Source organism: Pygoscelis adeliae, unplaced genomic scaffold (genome assembly GCF_000699105.1).
Source record: "Pygoscelis adeliae isolate BGI_AS28 unplaced genomic scaffold, ASM69910v1 Scaffold32, whole genome shotgun sequence".
In the NCBI taxonomy this organism is placed as follows: domain Eukaryota; kingdom Metazoa; phylum Chordata; class Aves; order Sphenisciformes; family Spheniscidae; genus Pygoscelis; species Pygoscelis adeliae.
Genome location: NW_008824368.1, coordinates 1,764,250 through 1,784,251, shown reverse-complemented (window position 1 = coordinate 1,784,251; position 20,002 = coordinate 1,764,250). Strand labels below are relative to the sequence as shown.

The window sequence follows — 20,002 nt, the reverse complement described above, 5'->3', positions numbered from 1 at the left end:
CATTGCTGGTTGCATTTTTTCACCCATATTGCAATGCAGGTGGTGGAGGGGAGAGAGTCTTGTGGTGTGCCATAAGAACGCTCCAGAAAAAGTAAGCATATATGTTTATCAAATACTGTATTTCATTCTCAGCTGCCTATGGTATTATTTATGCACATTTTGGCGTTTTACATACTTAAATAGTTATCATTAATCTACTGGTCCTACATATTTTTTTTTTTTACGTCTGAGTTTCACCTGGTTGCACCATTCCACTTCATCCCTTTACCCAGATTTTGGTCTGTCCTGCTGTGGCATCTCTCACTTCTTCTGTCTCTCCTTGGGAGAACCCCTCCTCCCTCATTAGTTTTCCAGGACGGGTATGGAACTTTGTATAGGCATAACTCATCAGTAGACAACTGATAATCTTGGTATCACCTCTTGGTGCAGGAGGCAAAACAAGCTAATATCTGAAGTGGATTTAACATTGGCACATCCACTGGCTTGCAGAGTCTTCTGCATTTTACTCATGCTATGCACTAGACAGACATCTCCTAGTGTAGGGCAAGGCGTTCTTAAGTCTGTAGAGTAATACTGAGCTGCTTTTGTGTTTTACTCAAAAAAAGTATTCCCCAAGTCCTTAGCCTTATGTTTTTCTGCAGATCAGAAAAAACTGTGGAAGTATAAGGAAAAGTATGATTTAGTTAAAAATAATTTCAGAGCTAGGCCAGGCATTTGTTCTCACATAGTTTTTGAGTAATTTTGAATGGATAATATTTTTAGTTTCGTGTTACAAAATTTGAAGAGAAGAATGAATGAAATTCTTTTTCTTGCAGGTACAGAAATGTAACGTGTGTTGTTTACACTGGTGATAGAGATGTCACCGGAGAAGAAATAGTAGAAGGTGCTTTCAGAAGATTCAATATTAAATTAATTCATCCTGTGAAGTTTGTATTTCTAGAAAAACGCTACCTTGTGGAAGCTTCTCTTTACCCTCACTTCACTTTGCTGGGACAAAGTTTAGGATCAGTGTTTCTCGGCTGGGAAGCTCTTCTAAAGTGTGTTCCTGATATTTATATTGACTCAATGGGTTATGCCTTCACGCTTCCCCTCTTTAAATATTTAGGAGGTTGTCGCGTTGGATGCTATGTCCATTATCCCACTATCAGCACCGATATGCTTTCTGTCGTTAGGAATCAGGATACCAGGTTTAACAATGCAGCCTTCATTACAAACAGTCCTCTTTTCAGCAAATTTAAACTTGTCTACTACTACTTCTTTGCTTTCGTGTACGGATTGGTTGGTTCCTGCAGTGATGTGATTATGGTTAATTCTTCTTGGACACTAAATCACATCCTTTCCCTCTGGAGAGCTGGGGCTTGCACTAGCGTTGTGTATCCACCGTGCGATGTTCAGACCTTCCTGGATATTCCACTGGAAGAGGAGAAGAGCACCATTGAATATTCCATTGTTTCTGTCAGCCAGTTCAGGCCGGAAAAAGATCATCCTTTGCAAATCAGAGCCTTTGCTAAATTGCTGAAAGAGAAGAGACTGGGGCAGCAGCCATCATTGAAGCTTATCTTAATTGGAGGCTGTCGTAACCAGCAAGATGAAGAGCGTGTAAATAACCTTAAACGTCTTTGTGAAGAGCTGGGAGTTAGTAACAATGTGATGTTCAGAATAAACGTTCCCTTTGAGGAGCTAAAGAGACACCTGGCTGAGGCCACCATCGGCCTGCATACGATGTGGAATGAGCACTTCGGGATCGGTCAGTATCTTTCCTCAGTGTTCAGCCATTTGTCCCAGCTGGGGACACGGTTGGGGAGGGCTTCAGTTCATGATTAAGGCTCCTCAGTGTAGGTGTCTAAGCATAGAGGTCTGCATGCCAAGCAGGTGTCCAATTCCCATTCTCATTAGAGGTGATCTAGCTGAGGTAGAGCCTGCAGGACCAATTCAGATGACTAACCCCTAGGTGCTACTGTAGTGCAAGCTGGAGCGCTGTAGACGTTGTAGACTATTAATTACGGGCATCCTCTAGTCACCTATACAGACAGCTAGTCCCATCTGTGCTGCCCAAGATGTTCTGCCTGACCTCCAGCTGTTGCTCTGCAAGGTCATGGGTCACCCTAAGGTGCTGTGTTAGGTTTGCCAGCCTTACACAGATGCCTTCCGTACCCGACGGAGCCTCAAGAGGCACCAGGTACTTCTGTTTAAGCACCTTAGATCGTTCCCTGTCGGCTCCACTGACTGCAGGGGGAGCTTAGACACAGTTCACGTGTAGGCATCCATGTGTAGAGATTTTGAGCGTGTTTAACCTGCCTCAACTGCTGTTTGAAATGTCTAGTATATGTCATGGGGCTCTAGCTGCTGTTTCAGAGGTGTGAGTCTCCCGCAGATCCTGTGTCTTATTTGTAAGCCCCATGTGGATGCCACCAGGTACCCCCGGTCATCTCATTGCACTAGGCACCTGTGCTAAGGCAGTTACGTCCTTAAATCTGTCGCCGTAGCGTGGAGCAGAATGCCAAAGAGGAGCTGGGACCTGGTTTGCAATGTGCTATCGTACAGAATGAAGGTATTTGGCTCCGTTTACTGGAATTAGTTGAGTCCTGACTTTGAAAGGGAATCGAAGATTGCCCATCTGCCATAAATCTCCAGCAGAGTAAGTCAGCAGCCACGCAGATGGATGCCGTACTTGGCTATAATGTGACTAAACCGCGGTTAATGTCATCAGACTTTATTAGAATACAAGTTGTAAGTATCAGGAGTGGTAGTTTATAGTCTGTAGGAACTTGGTACAAAAAAAATTTACTCTGAAGTGTCTCCCAGAAGCAACTGCCACAGAATGAAAATAATGGTTTCTTCTATTTTTCCCCCATAAAACAGTTTAATTAAGTAAATAAAAAATTATTTTTAGAAAGTGATACAACCACACTGTGATTTTGAATTTCAGCATGATTTCACCTTCATCTCCAATGGCTTTTTACCTGTAAAAAACATGTTCCAAAACGTTGGAGGATTATTTATAGTTGACAATCCTTGAGCTAGGGGAACTTTTTAAAAATCAAGTTGGAACTGAGAAGAATCAGCAATTAAAGTGATTTCTGAGGTCTGTTCGGGAACCATGGAGGAGAGTTGAAGTTGATGTATACATTCTATGCTATTCCCATCCCACTGCTTTTGGGTGAGGAAAGCTTACCATCAGATTCCCATTTCATTAAAATTTCTTCCGTCAAAAATACAGATGCAGCAATAACAGTTTTTACTAGTTTGTCTTGCTGAATTGTCAAAAGCTATAAAGATTTGCTAACCTTTGGAATACTGAACCTCTGAATATCACCAGATTGAAATGTGCATAGTCAGCTTTTCTCTCAGAGTATCTTTCTAAATGTTAAAAATCTTCAGTGTGAATGAGAAAATGAATAGTTACGTGCAGCTCTAATTTTTAATTATTATTTGCAGCTGCCACCATACCATAAAACCAGCGTTGCAGTGTTCTATCACAGAGCAGAACAGAACTATGCAGTGTTCTGTCACAGAGCTACTTGCCATGTTTACCTTTACATTTGTTCCAATATCTAGCTTTTTTCCCACATATATACTGGTGATATAATCTATCTCAGGTAAATCAAATATGTTACAAGAACCGCAACTTAACTAATTATATCTGATTTCTAATTTCAATTTTATGTGTTTAAGAGAAATTATCATTAGGACTGAAAAACTTAAATTTGTTTTTCTTATGGGACTATTTACTCTATTTTTCAAACTGATCTAGATAAGTTCAAACTGATCTAGTTTCAAACTGATCAAACTGATCTAGAACGGCAGTCTATAGTAACTTATAATTCTGGGTGATTTTTACTGTGGTTTTAACTTTCTAGTGCCTTATAGAAAGCCAAAGTACGTGATGTGCACATTCACATTGGCATGTTTTGTATCTTTTACAGGAGTAGTTGAATGTATGGCAGCTGGCACAGTTGTCCTGGCTCACAATTCTGGAGGCCCCAAATTAGATATTGTGGTACCCTATGAAGGACATATTACAGGCTTCCTAGCAGAAAACGAGGACAATTATGCTGAGACGATGGCTTATATCCTCTCTCTGTCCCCTGAAAAAAGGTTAGAGATCAGAGAAAACGCTCGTCGGTCCGTGCACAGGTTTTCTGACCAGCATTTTGAAGAGACATTCTTGTTATCTGTGGAGCCATTATTTAAATAAATGTATAATAATAAAAATGTATGTGAATAAAATTAACTTTTTATATTTGACTACGTGTCACCTGTAAATATATGTAATCTATGAGCCCTTGGTCCCATTCAATAGAGATTTTTTTTTTTTCCTTCTGTCAGGGTATCTGCTTTATGTAATAGAGATTTTTTTACTGGGAAAGAAATGCTCCTGAAAATTTTCTATGTTGACTACATGACAGTACAGTGCACTGCAAAACCCCCTGGATTCACAGAACCATCGTGTTTCCTTGGTAACAGAACTACATCTGGAAGTTCTTTTATTTATTGAATACTTTCATGACTCTTGACCCACAGTCACACTTTTTAAAGTCAACACTTCTGTTTGATAGCTTTTGTACCCAGAAGATTTTTTTTTTTTTCCAGCATCTGTAGCACATTTTCAATTTGCTGTCCCCTGTTATGTGGCAAAACTCTATCGTGTGGGATTTTAATTGTGGTTCTGGAGATTTCATTACCTACAGTGATTCCTTTAGGTTAATCATATGGTTGTTTTGCAAGCTTGCTTTTTCATAAGTGTAGCAATTTCACTTCTCTATGATCCTTATATTAGCTATTTCCTCATGCCCTTCCACAGTATGATAACTTAATGGTATTTTTCCAACCCTATTCTATTGAAAGGTTTTCTGTTCCTAGGGAATAGAAGGGTCTAGATCAGAGGGCATAATTAAATACTAAACAAACATGAAAGTTAAAGCCCTAAACTACTCTTTATTATAAAACAGAACACAGTGAACAAAATGTTCAAAAACTTGACATCTGCTGTTGTATCAAAAATGGAAAAACATACAGTCCTTTTTGAGCCAACAGAGCAGTATTTTATATTTTAGCAAACTAAGAGAAGTGCAAAAAGCTACTGAAATCAGACTTTAGAATGTGGTTTTCCCTCTACTTAGGCTTCACCTGGACTATATGAAATTTTGTATATGAAAAAATATGGTTGGAAGAACTTGCTGTTCCATGTTTTATTAAGAATTGGGGAATGCACAATTCTTGTGGTGCTAATGAACCCTTTTAGTGCTACTGTATAAAACCGCTGAGCAGTTGGTGATACTATGTAGGGTCAGTACTGTGTAAATGAAACTACGGATTGTAAAGCTGTACTGGCAGTACATAGAGATTATGAAAAGCTGGAAGAGCTTCGAGTTGATTGAGCTAAGGAATACAATACACTGACTAGGAGACTTTCTTACATGATACAGAAATGGTTAAAGAGAGTATGCAATCAGAAATTTGCTCAAGCAAGTGTTGTCAGAGATGTCCCAGGTAGTTTAGAATAATAAAGATCAAAGTGCATTTCAGTCTGGATCAGGATTTTTCAACATTTAGATGCCTGAAAAGTAGCCTGATTTTTTTCCTTTCAAACAAAATAGCAACAACCTTCTATTAATTTTAACTGAGTGTTTAGCACTGTTGAACAGCAATTGATTTACTTGGCGTTTAATGTCAGCTATCCTTAAATTTTGTTACTGATGTGGCTGAAGTTTCAAGCAAGTTGAAGTTTTGAAACAGTAAAACTGTGCTGCTGTTTTAGGTAGCTCTTGCTTCCCGCTTGCCTTTTTCATTATGTGTGTTAATGCTAAATGACCCATGGTTACTTTCTAAATCATCATCAGGTTTTGCAAGTAGCTTGCGAGGTAAACTCATCTTTTCTTCATCTGTTTGACCTTTATTTATTGAAAGGATGGGAGACTCCATGGTTCTCTCTGCTGGAGAAGCTGCCACTTTTTCCAGAGATTCCTCCAGCTCATGTGTCAGTTCATCTTCAGAATCTTCAAAATTTCTGTAAAGTAAAACAATAATTATATTAATTAAATATCTTTGTTACAAGCCTTTCTCCTTTCAAGGCCTTTGAGATTTTTTTAAATTACTTATGAAGAATATACAAGCTACACACATAATGTAAGCTGTTTTTTCTTTCTCCGTGAGATTGTTTACCCGTATTTATAAGGTAAGAGAACAGGAGTTGCAAAGCCATGTTAATACTTCTGCGTAACATTTTTAATGGCAGCATTGGCATGTGACATACTAAATTACAGAATTAAAAGTTAAATTAGCAGACAGTAAAACAAGTAAGTTTTCTTCACTGATGAATTTAAAAGAACAGAAGAAAAGCTTTAGGCAATGCAACCTGTCATTTCATGAAAACTGTTCCGTCATATGGATTTTTCTTCTGATGTGCTTGACTTACGTGTCTTCATCATCTGATCTTGGCTCAAGTCTGCCTTCATCAACAGCAACAGCAGAGTGTACTTCTGAACCATCTTCCTTGTTTTCTTTTGGAAGCAACATAGTTAATCTCCCTTCTGGAAAGGAAGAGAAACAGTCCTTTGTTTGTATATTAGCTAACTATAAAAGTGTACGTAAAGTAATAGCAAATAAGTAAATGCTTGAATTTTGTTGTTGTTCAAATGACAACAATGTAAATACCATGCTTCTATTGTTCTTGATCACACGTGTTTTAGTCAGTGGTTTGTAACTTCTGCTCAGTGGAACCTAGTGTGTTTGTAGACCATAACCAAAGGACTATAGAAGTTAAGTAAGAAAGGCCATCTGTTGTTAGGTTTATGTACCCAGTACAGGGATCTGCATTTTCCCTGGAAAACTTAAGGGAGTACTGTTTGGGAAAGACTGAAAATTGCAGCTATGGTTCCCTAAAAATGCTCGCTTTCAAGACTGAAGGGCAACCCTAACCTGAAGGTAGGAGAACAATGCTAAGAGTTGTTCTAGTATAAAGACTAAATTCTGCATGTGATCCAAAAGAAATCTGTCAGTTCGGGTAACGCTGTGCTCCACAATGTCAGCTTGAGTAGCGGGGCAGAACTGGGTATTGAGAGTGCTGTATTTTAATAAATGTAACTGATAAAACCAGCAGCAGTTAGAATACCTGAGTGACCTTATTCTTGCTTCAGGCCTATGAACTGCTGACATTAGTGAAAAGTGGTTTGAATTTAATTTTCTTTTTTTAACATGTAAGCTATAAAGCTAGTCTTAGGAGAGGAATTTAGCTGGTACATTTCGCTGGTTTAGCCTTCAGGATGGGGCAGTTTTAAAAGAGCTTGTTGCACTATGAGAAAACATGTATGTGTGGCATAATTAGCAGGAGAGTGCTGACTGCACAGTTGCAAATGAAAAATATTTCTCGCGATCCATTAAAAATGTTGAAAATTGGCATGTACAATTTAGCTGGCTTAAAAGTCCTGTCATCCAATTATCCATCCATTCAGTAGACTGCCAATTGTGCATAAAAACACAATGTCTGGTTACCTTTACTGCATCTTTCTATGGAAAATACTCTGACTTTTTTGCTAACAACTGATGCAAAGTAAATGTCATTTTTAAAACAGTCTGTTACTTGAGGAAAGTGTGCTGCAGTATAAGTGAGTTCGAATCAATTTCAGTGTCAGGTGTATCAGCATGGACAATGCTGTGAAACAGTCAGTCACCACTGTAGTTTAAGCCACCATGTACTACAATTTATAGCTGTTCTACAGAAATACATGTATTTGTATAAATGTTTTTTACAGGACTCTTCAATGATTGCAGGGGCTAGTTCCAGGTTTGTGGTATCTGCCAACTTGCTGGCAGTAGTAGCTTACCTCTGTCTACTCAAGAAATGAAAGAATTATATATGAAGTAATAGCTAGTAAGTAGGGCTTGCCCTTTTCCCTGCTATTGAAAACAGCAACGTCCTGAAAGAGGCCTTTCACTGCTACAGGACAGAGAGCAGTGGCTGCTGGGACAGGCCGCCCATGTTTTTCTAGCTTGCCAACTGCTTCAAAATGTTGGTTGCCATCACAGATCCTCTGCCAATGGTAGAAGAAATAATACACTGAAGAAAAACTTGTAGAATTTACAGTAACAAACATCCTACCTATTTCCTCTTCAAGCCGGATGAAGGAGTCATTAGACAGCTCTGCTTTTGCAAAGATGTTCAGGAGTGTCCCTGGTGGTGTTTGTTTCCACTGCTTCCTGCTTTCTGGGATGTCTTCAGGCAGAATAGCATGGTCAGCTGAAGAACAGGAAGGTTCTCAGGTCACGAAAGCATGACTGTGGCTTGGCACTGTCTTTTGTCAGATTCAGACTTTCTAGTCTTGAAACTTATTTCTTCGTTTTGTGTAATGCTGGAATCCTGTTTATTTCCCTTGTGGAATACTGAATTTTTAGTAAGTATTTGGTCTGATTGATACCATAGATAAAAAAATAGTTTGGGCTATTTGTCACTAAAAATTTTTAACACCAGTTTTAATAAAGTAAAAGCTCAAGTAACTGCTTATTAGGCCTGGAATAAACAAGTGCAGCTTCATTGAGCAGCCCTTGGTCTCAAACTTGTTGGCTTCTTGGGGCTGAAAAAGCTTCAAAGAAGCTCCTGTTTCTCTTGTGCCCTATGCTCTTTCATCTAAAGCAGAATGAACAAGAGGTGGCATATTAACAACATTCTGCTCTGTCTTCACCATCCATGCAAACTCTTCAGGTTGTTTCTGTATCTAGGGTGTTGGGAGCATGCCGGAATGCTGGAAGAGCCCCTCGTTTGCAGCAACCAGTCACTGGAGATATATGGCTGCCTGGGAATACATGCACTGGTACTGTAAGAAACATAGCAATTAGCTGCTTCTGAAAAGGAGCATCACCACAGCCACACCTGTGTGAGGAGGCACTTGTGACTGTGTAGCAACAATAGTGTGTGGAGTGGGAAACCAGAACTCCACCACACTCTGGGATGGCGTCGGCAACTGCCTGCCTCAGTGCTTGTGTTTCATCAACTCAAGGCCCAAGAAAGTGGTGTTGATTAGTTGCATAGACTGGCATTGTTAGCCCTTGTTACCCAGGCCACAGAGTGATTCATAAAATGCAGCCCTCTTAATAGGTATGAGCAGGACAACATGATTGCAGTATCAGACAGAGGGGAAAATGATGACTGCATTCTATGGTTTAACACATACAATAACCTCACTTATTATGAAGTCCTGCAATTAAAAGCCTGCCAGATGATGTGAACGCTCTGGTATGGAATTGTTTTGGCAAAGGTCTGTAAGTAGTCTGGCTGAATTTTAGCAGCTCTCTGCTTTCATTCACCAAAACCCAAAACCTTCTTACCAAGTTCATTTTCAGCCATAGTAGGACATACAGAAGTGACATCAGCATCAGCTAAAAAATTCAGTAGTGTCTGAGGGGCTCCAGCTTGCCAATGTTTTCTGTTTTCTTTGGTATCATCAATATCATTGGACTCTAAGGGGAAGAAAAAGAGGAGGCAAGGTTATTTCATTCTTTTAAAGTAGATTTCAGTGTGATTGTAGTATTATGTGATATTATAAAGAGAGCGCATCAGATAAACTTGCTATAGCCTGGAGTTACTGAATTTACGTAACTCCTAAGTAATTTTCAGGATTAATACTCAGGGTTGCATTTCCCCAAGAAATACCTGTTTGGTATCCAGATAGTTCTTCCAAAGCTTTGTCCATATGATCGTCATAAACTTCCACCAATTTCTCCTTAAGGTTCTCACCATCCACAGAAGCTGAAGTCTCATGGAGTTTATCTAGTACCTGAAAAAACAAGAGGTTACTCTGGAAAGAGAAAACAAATATGGGACAATAACTAATCACTTCCCATTTTACTGTGTTTGCCAGCCATTCTCATGTATGCACAGGCAAATTGTATACCACAAAGTGAAGCAGCAGAACTCAAAAGTCACATTGTGGTTTGTGTTTCAGAGGGCTGCATGGGACTCTGCAGAGATGTGAAACAACAGAATGACAAAATAGTGTTTTATAAATTAAGAATATATATACTAGAAAGAAATTATATTTTCGATGTCGCTGTTACAAATATTTTTAAAATTCTAATGTACTAATAAAAATCTTAATAAGTAGCCATTACATGTCGATCAGCTAGAAATGTCATTTTAATAAATGAAATCACATAATGTTGTCTGTAGTCTCACTTCCACTTTTTCTAAATAGCAGCTGGTTCATCTCAATATTATTCTTGCTTTTTGATACTATACTAGTGAAAAGAAACAGAAATTTACTAAAACAATTTACAAATCAGATTTGGCATTTGCAGACTAACTCAGTTTTGAGATGAGTTCTTCCCCTCAACCCAATTTACAAAATTTAAATATCTGCACTCCTTCATCATTTACCATGTGAAAGATTGACCCAGATATCATCCAGTTTTCTTCTAAGCAATTATCCTCTTGAAGAAGGTCAGATATGTGCAATATGTCAACAAATCCTCAATAGGAAGTTTCATTATGACAAAGATAGAGGATGATGGTAATGGAAACAATTAAACCTTAGATCATGGAGCTACTGTCATGGTTTCAGATTACTAATGTAAACAACAACATACCTCTGCTTCTCGAATGCTGTCTTCCTCAGGAACACATATATCTAAATTAATTTCAAACTTTACTCCTCCCTAAAGAAAATTCACATACTTCATTATTTTATTAAATAAAAACATTTAATTAAACACAGTTTATATGGAACTACAAACTTCAAAATTATTCTTCTATTGAAAATAACTTTTATTTAACAATACTTCTCTTCAATTTAACAAGATCAAAGCTGAACGAATTGGCCAAAAATAGACTGCTCTGAATGTAGTTTATGCATATTTTTAAATGATTGCATAAGGCTGGAATATTGTTGATTTTAAGGCAAGGTGTCTTTGATAATCATTTAATTCAATCCTTGCAATACACAGAGTTCATTCTTACAGCTCATTCTCAACCAGTATTAAAATTTGAATGCTGTACCGCTTCCATGCCGTATTTCACAAAAGACCTTTAGGCCACTTCACAATGATCTCATGGCCAGAAACTTTCCTGATATCTTATGTGCATTTCTATTCAATTCCTAACCCCTTCTACAATTTAAAAAGCACTATAGAGGATAATGTTTTACAACAAAATGTTAAGAAATTAGCAGCCTGACTTGACTTTACTTAAACTTAGAGTAAACATGAGTTTCCATACACTACTAATGCAGTTTGATATAAAGATGAGCAGGCAGGGATTGATGACTATCTGGGAATATCTAAAGGGAGTCTCCCTCAAATGATCAGAAAAGCTCCGCTACGCATTTCTTGGTGATTCTACCATCTCATAGAAACTTTTAACAGTAGACCAGCACTCTTAATTGACTCTCAAATAACTTGATTTCCAGAGCTACCATGGTAACACAATCATTTGAAATGTATAGATATAAGAAGAAAATGGAAAAAATACAACAATAAGGATGAATACCTTTGTGTTATATTTATTTTCTAAGATTTTTTCATCTTGCCTATCCTGGAGTCTGACTTGTTTAAAGTGTTCTTCCATGTCCTGGAAGGAGGAAAAAAAACCCAACTTACTCCTTTTCATATTCCTATGTCCTATGTTAGAACATGTCAGATAAAAGCACAGTAAATAATTGTATGCAGCTCCTTCAGCCATCTGCTGCAATTAGGGCACATCCTCAACCTCAGGTGAAACCATAACAATTCACAGATTTTACTTTTCTGAAATATCTATGCAGTTTCTCCAGTAGATGGAGTGCCCATGAACTAAGGTGACATCAAGCAGGGACAAAACCTAGTGTTTCTTTTTCATTATCACGCATTTCCCATTAACTCACTGGGAATATAATTTCTGTCCTGTCGTGGCTCTGGTTGCCTATAACCTACTTTATTCCATCAAGTGATGTGTGAATTCATTTTAGTAAAAGCCAGATCCAGGATCCATGAAAATCACTGAAGAGAATCCTACTAATATTGGCAGGTTTGGCCCAAGTTCCAGCTGAATAGGGTAGCAATGTCTGTCACCGGTTTATGTGGAAGTCTGCCCCTTGCTACTGAACAGCGCAGGAAAGTCCTACGCCACATGAGGCAAATCCTGACTGAAGAATCCTAGTAGCTAGATCAGGGCTGTCTTCCCTTCAGAACAGACTGGGAATTTGCACACTGAGATTAATTTTCATAAATTGAGGCTTTCAATCGTTTCATTTGAGGAAAAGCGCACGTGTTGCTGCAGAACTCCATGTGGTCTGGAAACCTCTTCTGATGTTCACAACGCCAATATTGCAAAGTAAGCGGGGAACAATTCTGAAAATCCATTCCAGTAGCTACTTTGGTAGTATTTGATGAGAAAGAAGTGAAGGAGTCCTGTAGCTGGAAAGCTTTGGCCCTGCCTCTTCTTCCCGCTTCTCCCAAATTTTTGTTTAAGTAAGGAGTCCACATAAAACTGGATTCTCACTTCCCACGCAGTGCTACTCTCATGAATTGCTATATCTTTTGCACAGATTTCTCATGAAGATTTGCACTGTGAGTGGCTTCTTCACTCAGAAAGCAAGGAAAAGAAACATACCACCAAAAAAAATTAAGTAGAAGTACATCATAATATTTACAGATGAAAAAGAATTACCAAAACAAGTCAGGAATCAGCCAAAGAAACTTTCCAGGCTATTCATGAAGGGAACCTAAGGAGACTTTGACATGTGGTGCAAGCATCAGGTGAGATTTAAGCTTTACTGTTTTTCAGATTCGTCACAGAGAGTGAATCAAAGACCATGCGGGACTTGCATAAAAATTTCTGTTTAGACTAGGAGATGGTACCGATACCTGAAGTGATTCTTCTTCTGTTCCAGCTGTACCCTTGGTTTCAGACTGGTCCTCAGCTTTTCCTTGCCTCACAAGATATGTTTTATCTTGTATTTTTTGATTCTCCTAGGGAACATTTTTATAAAATATTCATTTCAATTTCTAATTAAGTGTACTAGCTTAAAAAAGAAAAAGGAAATATGACTCTGTGTATGTTTAAGCTTTGTTACCTGGAGTACTCCTGCTCTACATCTGAATTCTTTTATATCATTGTGGTATTCTTCCCGAATTTTCTGCAATTGTTTCAGGTACTCCTATCGAAGAACAGTAAGGTAGAATACATATGTATTAGAAATACATACAGAAATAACACTAGCTAAACAAAATATTCTATGGATATCAAACTGTGTATATATGAGAAAAAGGGATCAGTGTCCTTTACTGCCAATTTTAAAGATTGCTTCATACTTCCTATTAGAGGACATTTTGGAGTAATAACTCTTCCAGACTTCAACCTTTTTGAAGTTTTCCAGACTGTTTCATGCTAGATTTTCTGTAGAATTGTATCTAAAACAGCTAATTCCAAGAATAACCTAAGGACAGTCTGAGTAATGACTCTAAGGTTGCAGTCCAAAAATAGAGGACTGGAAATCAGGAGGACAAAAAATTATGCATTATTTATTGTATTGCAACCTGCTCCACAAAATGAAACAAAACCTGGTAATCTTTTCTTGGAGAAGCTTCAAATTTGGTCAAAAGATAATTTTTGTGTTAAGGACATCTCTGTTACTGTTTATATGAGAGTCTATCCCAATTTGCCCATGTTACAAATGGACGAATCTGTAAAATTTCATTTTCTGGCATTTAGTACAGACTTTGTGGAACTAAACAGCAACAGTGTCTGAAGAATGTGTACATGATGAGTATGTTCTCACTCCAAAGTCTGACCATTATGTAGAAGTTAATATATTCATATTTATTCTGACATTTTTTTATAAATCAAAGATAGAAAGATTAAATGTATTTACACGAGTTCATTTAAGAAAGAAGTATCAGTTTGTTTTCTCTGTCACCCAAAAGCAAAACCAGAGAAGTATACTGTTTCTGTACAAAATAATCTCCAAAAGTTATAACTTAGCAGGGAAGTAGCATGCATCACATACTATTATTATCACATTCTAAATGCCACAGTATGACTTATGAACAATGAATATACATACACGAATAATGCATGTATGACTATTTTCTCTGATTTGTAAATGTGAGGATCTATTGTCTTCCAACATTAGTTTGTTCAGTGATGTAACTCCTCTAATCTCAGTAGAAGTGAAATCAAAATCAAGGCCACAGTTTATGAAATTATTATGGACATCAGCTTTTGTGCAAGTCTTCACCAGTTTATGTAAGATGGAACCAGATGAAAACAGCTTATATTTTCCTAGTGGTCAGATGGAAAAGAATCAATTCTTATGTAAAGAATACTATTGTCAAGGAGTGTAAGAAGACAGCTTTAAGCAGCTAAGGAAGATATTTAATTTACCTGTTCTTTCATGTCATTCTTTCTAGACATGTCCTGCTGATGATTTTTGAGATGCTCTTCCTTTATTTTCTGCTGCTGTATTTGGTCATGATAAGGGTCAGCAGAGGATGGTCGCAGTCCCTATGGATATACAAATAAATCCCAGGGCAAAGGAATTTTCATTTAGAATCCTTTCCTTCAGTGCTCACTCAATTCACTTTCCCTGTTCCACTGAAGAGTGCCATAAGGCAAGTGCATATTTTTGCAGGAGAAAGTTATAGTAGAATTTTACATTGCTATAGTATTGTATTAGACAATAAAGCCTCAAGATGAGCACTATGGAGCAGATCAATGAATTCGCTAGAGCTGAACTTTCTACCTGTCAGTGTTACAGTCTGCTATTAGAATAACATCAGTTCATCTTTTGGATTTTCATTCAGTTTCTTTTACAGATTTTATTCTATGATTCAGTATTTACTTACCAGTTGTTTTTCCACTTTAGTCTTGTACTGTTGGGCTTCAAAACGCCTTTGAAGGTATTCTGCAGGCCTGAGAGAAGAAAGTGATGTTCATATACTACATTTTATTTCACAGACCCAGCTATCTTCTGCACAAATAATTCTCTATCAGTTCTATCACATATGACAAATTGAGCTCTCTTTGTCCTACATGAATATATAAATATGGATAAAACATGTATAAATATGGAACAACACTAAAATAACAAAAAGAAAATATATCCAATTCAGGCATTCCCCTTCCTATTACTTCAGTTAAATTAGCCTTCTGAAGAGTGCAGCAAAGTCCTTCTCCGCCTTTTAATTGATAAATGGAATGTGAAAGTATAAGCCTAACTTTGTATTTGTGTAGTTTTGAGTGTTTTAAACATTTACCTCTTTTTTTTTTTTTTTTTGCTATACAGTAACCAGCAGTCAGTTGTAAGTTCCTTGACTTCTATTTAATTTCCTGCCTTCAGAATCCACTTGTGCCTCAGGGAGCCAAACTGAATTGACTTTGTCCTTAAGTAAGGCACTAGAAACTCGGCTCAGACAAGTGTTCTAAAACTGATGATGCTTAACTGAAACATTCTAAACGCTGTCATCATTGAATGAAAAATAATGATTAAGTCAACCTTAAAGGAAGGATCCCAAAGTAGGCAGTACTAAAAATTCCTTACCTTCCTTTCTCAAGGTTTTCAAAGCTCATCCACGCCTAAAATGGCCAATCATGGAATGGACAGCCAATCTCTAAAGTAATAAAAAGGTTGTACCTCTACTTTGTAAGAGAAAGGCTTTGAAGTAAACAAACTGCTGGAGAAAGGGTCTTTGTATCTGAAACCAAAATATAAGCTCTGCAGGAAAAAAACATTTTCATAGCCTGCCTCCCACTCTGTTCCCTCAAGTGGAGAACTGTTTTTGGTCTTTATATTGTTCTGATACTGGTGGGAAGGAAAGACAGTGTTTATCCTTGATACAATCAGAAAGTCTACAAAAAGCCCATGTTTTACTTCTCACCCAATAAAATGCTGAGATTTGGGAAACATTTTGATAATGCAATTTCAAACATCTGGACAATACCTTCAGAAGGAACTTCTGGATAGACAGGAACAGGAGTTACGTTATGTAAGAAAATTATCAAAGACCAAGCAGAGAAGGAATTACACTGAATGAGCCATGTCCAGTGTTACCTTATCAGGAAGGCTGATAACTCAAAACATGCATGACAGTTCACTACCAATAAACAGAATGAGAAAGGTTTACCAGTTGGGTGGTGGGGGTGGAGGTGCAACTTGTCCTTTTAGTTTATAGTATTCCTCAACTCTTTGGCTGATGTGAGAAAGGTCATAATATGCATTAGCTTTCCTCTGCAAGTTGTCAAGCTTATCATAGTAATGACCATAATGGCCATGTACTCTAATACTTTCTGGCCTTTCTGCCATCTTAAATCTGGAGCTCTGTGGCTGAAAATATAATAAAGGATGTTAATTTCCCTGTTCTCATTTGTATCAGTACAAGTTTGAATTAACTTCCTGTCCTTCTCCCCAGTCTGAGTTGCATGGTAATATAGTCTACAGTATAGTTTGCGTTAAGTTTTCCAAATCCTTTCAGATGCTTCCTAACTTCTCAGTGCATATGTCATCTTACCATTGTCTTTTCCTCTGTTCCATCAGCTCCTGTCATTAAGCAGCAGCCCATATTGTTGTGTGAGTCCATCAGCATGGGGCTTTGTACTTTGTAGTGTCATTGCCCTAGAGTCACTTCATCGTTCTGAAGCCTAAAGCACTGAATTAATTCCAGGAGAGTCTCATTTTGACATGTGAGAGCAAGGGGAATCTGGGAGGTAGTTCTGGGCAGCATACGCATTGACTGCTGCTTTCAGGGGAGCACTGTGCTACTTCATGTCACCATGTCTTTGATTATGTGCCTGCTGGAGCTTGCCTTTCATTTCTCAAAGTCCTTACTGTGATGAAACATTCCTGTATTTCTACTTTGTGACAAAACTGTCTTTTCGATTTCTCATATGAACAATGGAGAGAAGGTGATCGTCTGGCTGCCACTGCATGATATGAAAGAAGTGTGGTAAGATATTCACAAACATGGTGGGAGACTAAAAACCACTATATGGTGTACAAGAAAAATGCTTAGTTTGGCTTATTTTCTTACATAAATTAAAAGCATCTAAGTAACCCTTCCTTAGATGGTAAATACATTAACTATTCTTCCCTGTTTTCCTTCTTAGAAACACTGAAAATAGGCTCATCTACCTATGGTATAATCCAGATTACAGTAGAATATAAATTCATATCTATATAAGAAGAAAATTTTCCACTGACAATAATGCTCCCAAGTTAGAGGTAACCTCAAAAGGTGTTTATCTTGCCCCTCACTGAGGTAAGTTTTACAGTATGGTATCCAGAAGCATGGCAATTCCAAGCAATAGGGAGAACAAATCAGGCCATCTAAATAAATGTAAGAGGATTGAGAACTGTGACCAGTGAAGCAGGTGCCCTGGTGACACAGGCCATGGAAAAGGCTGAGGTACTGAATGCCTTCTTCACCTCAGTCTTTACTAGCATGACCAGCCTTCAGGAATCCCAGGCCCCTGTGACTAGAGGGAAAGTCTGCAGCAAGGAAGACATACCCTTGGTGGAAAAGAATCAGGTTAGAGAATACATAAGCAGACTGGACAAACATAAGTCCATGGGCCCTGATGGGATGCACCCATGAATACTCGGGGAGCTGGTAGATGTCATTGCAAAGCCATTCTCTATTATCTTTGAATGATCACGGCAGTGATCGGGAGAAGTGCCCGAGGACTAGAGGAAAGCAAATATCACTCATATCTTCAAAAAGGGCAGGAAGGAGGACCCAGGGAACTACAGGCTGGTCAGCCTCACCTTAATGCGCCTCACCTTAATGCCTAGCAAGGTGATGGAACAACTAATCCTGGAAACCATTTCCAGGCACATGAAGGACAAGAAAATCATCAGGAGTAGTCAGCATGGATTCACCAAGGGTAAGTCATGCTTGACCAACTTGATAAGCTTCTATGATGACAAAACTGGGAGGAGTGGCTGATACACCAGAGGGTTGTGCTGCCATCCAGAGAGACCTCAACAGGCTGGAGAAATGGGCTACCAGGAACTTCAGTGGAGTTCAACAAGGGGAAGTGCAAAGTCCTGCACTGTGCACCAGTACACGCGGGAGGCCACCCTGCTGGAAAGCAGCTTGGCAGAAAAGGACCCGGGGGTCCTGGTGGACAACAAGTTGACCATGAGCCAGCAATGGGCTCTTGCTGCAAAGAAGGTGAATGATATCCTGGGTTGCATTAGACAAAGTATTGCCAGCAGGTCGAGGGAGGTGATCCTTCCCCTCTGCTCAGCACTGGTGAGGCCACACCTGGAGTGCTGTGTCCAGTTCTGAGCTCCCCAGTACAAGAGAGACATGGACATACTGGAGAGAGTCCAGTGAAAGGCTACAATGATGATTAAGGCACTGGAGCACTTCTTGTGGGGAAAGGCTGAAAGAGCTCATACTGTTAAGCCTAGAGAAGGCTCAGATGGGATCTTATCCCTTGTATAGATACCTGAAGGAGGGTGCAAAGAGGACGGAGCCAGGCTCCGTCACTGGTGCCCAGTGACAGGCCCAGAGGCAATGGGAACCAACTGAAACACAGGAGGTTCCCTCTGAACACCAGGACACACTTTTTCACTGCGAGGGTGACCGAGCACTGGCACAGGTTGCCCAGAGAGGTTGTGGAATCTCCATCTTCGGAGATATTCAAAAGCTGTCTGGACACAGTCCTGGGTAACTGGCTCTAGGTGGCCCTGCTTGAGCAGGGGCGTGGACAAGGTAACGTCCAGAGGTCCTTTCCAACCTCAACTATTCTTGATTCTGTGAATCCTGAAGCAACACATTCAAAGTATGATACTATGCAAGTATCCCTGCAACCCTGCAAACTGATTGCTCCATTTGGGTGCTGAAAAAATGTGGGAACTTTCCCCGTGTTTATATTAGAGCATGTCTTGTAGATCAAAACACTGTGGACAAAATTCTGCCTTTGATTACAACAGTGCACAGTGCAAGAAAACTTAACCAGCATCTCTGGATTTGCATTGGATATGCACAAAGGTAACTGTGAGGAAAATTAAGTCCTATATTCTGCATAAGTCCAGTACTATCCATAGGTAGTGCAAGTGACCGCTTGAGGGCTGCAGTTCTGGGAACCCCACAAGACTCTACCATCAGTTAATCCACTGTAACTGCACAGTGCAATTACTGCTGGGAGCTCCCAGAACCTAAATGTGCTTTGCTCTGTGTTCACCAGCACCCAAGGCAGTACTACATGCTCTTGAAAATAAAGGTATGAAGTGATGCCAAAGTAAGAGGCTGGAGGCAGCATACAGCTGATAGCCAGCCTGAGGAAAGAAGAAGGTAGAAAATGAGTGAGGGACACAAGTGGTTGTGAAGAACTGAGGTGTTCTGCTGTAGAGTTTGATCACAGTTTGTTGTAACAAGTATTTGAGACAAGGGCAGTGGGTGCCAGTGGTTTTGCCCATGAATGGGCTCTCAGAAGTGTTGAGGTAAAAGGATCAGTGTATTTGCTTCTATAGCAAAAATGCAAACACAGAGTTTATTTGCCTCTGTGCAAATATAAATGCAACTGACTCCCTTTGTTACAAAGGACCGTACTGAAGCAGCCAAAATTCAGTGTTTCCCACCTGGGCTTTCTAAAACACCTCTTCTGAGGCTTCAGGAGTGCTTAACTGTCTCCACTGACTTAGTGTAGGCATTAAGCTGAATTTAATACATCTTAATGAGCCTTTTAAAGGGTTTTTTCTAAGAGCAGGAATTTGCCTTCTGAAGATGATTAAATATTACGAGAATGTGGATGCACAGTACCTGAAAAATAGGCTGTTGCCCTCTTGAAGGAGGTTTCCATTCATTTCTTTGAAATAATTCCTGTTTGACAGGCACCACCATTCCAGATTCTGGAGGAACTTGGTCCTGGACTCTCCTTTTTTGAAGTTTATGTGCTTTTTAAGAATAAAAGATTAAAAGGTTACCTTCTGTGCTCTCTATATGATTAATGATCATGTAGTTGCAAACCATAGTAGGGTGCATACAGCTAACACTGACAATCTGGGCTAACAAGCATTCCTTACGTCCT

At 39.0% G+C, this 20,002-nt stretch overlaps 2 protein-coding genes across 2 annotated transcripts in view; one reads left to right on the top strand and one right to left on the bottom strand.

Moving 5' to 3' along the window:
* ALG11 (ALG11, alpha-1,2-mannosyltransferase) overlaps window positions 1–4,247 on the top strand; it is a 5,195-nt gene extending 948 nt beyond the window's left edge. The window contains exons 2-4 of the mRNA XM_009319969.1: window positions 1–91; window positions 816–1,747; window positions 3,927–4,247. The exon at window positions 1–91 is cut by the window's left edge and continues 140 nt beyond it. Of these exons, the coding sequence (XP_009318244.1) occupies window positions 1–91; window positions 816–1,747; window positions 3,927–4,198 (1,295 nt within the window). The 3' untranslated portion in view covers window positions 4,199–4,247. The remainder of the gene's footprint in view (window positions 92–815; window positions 1,748–3,926) is intronic.
* A 1,510-nt stretch (window positions 4,248–5,757) lies between these two features.
* The window catches only part of NEK5 (NIMA-related kinase 5), a 26,565-nt gene continuing 12,320 nt past the window's right edge, over window positions 5,758–20,002 (bottom strand). Inside the window, exons 10-22 of the mRNA XM_009319968.1 lie at window positions 19,735–19,868; window positions 16,093–16,292; window positions 14,815–14,881; window positions 14,354–14,473; window positions 13,044–13,127; window positions 12,835–12,939; window positions 11,480–11,560; window positions 10,582–10,650; window positions 9,650–9,773; window positions 9,325–9,456; window positions 8,102–8,239; window positions 6,419–6,503; window positions 5,758–6,010 (exon numbers count right to left, since the gene is read on the bottom strand). Coding sequence (XP_009318243.1) covers window positions 5,758–6,010; window positions 6,419–6,503; window positions 8,102–8,239; window positions 9,325–9,456; window positions 9,650–9,773; window positions 10,582–10,650; window positions 11,480–11,560; window positions 12,835–12,939; window positions 13,044–13,127; window positions 14,354–14,473; window positions 14,815–14,881; window positions 16,093–16,292; window positions 19,735–19,868 — 1,592 coding nt within the window. The remainder of the gene's footprint in view (window positions 6,011–6,418; window positions 6,504–8,101; window positions 8,240–9,324; window positions 9,457–9,649; window positions 9,774–10,581; window positions 10,651–11,479; window positions 11,561–12,834; window positions 12,940–13,043; window positions 13,128–14,353; window positions 14,474–14,814; window positions 14,882–16,092; window positions 16,293–19,734; window positions 19,869–20,002) is intronic.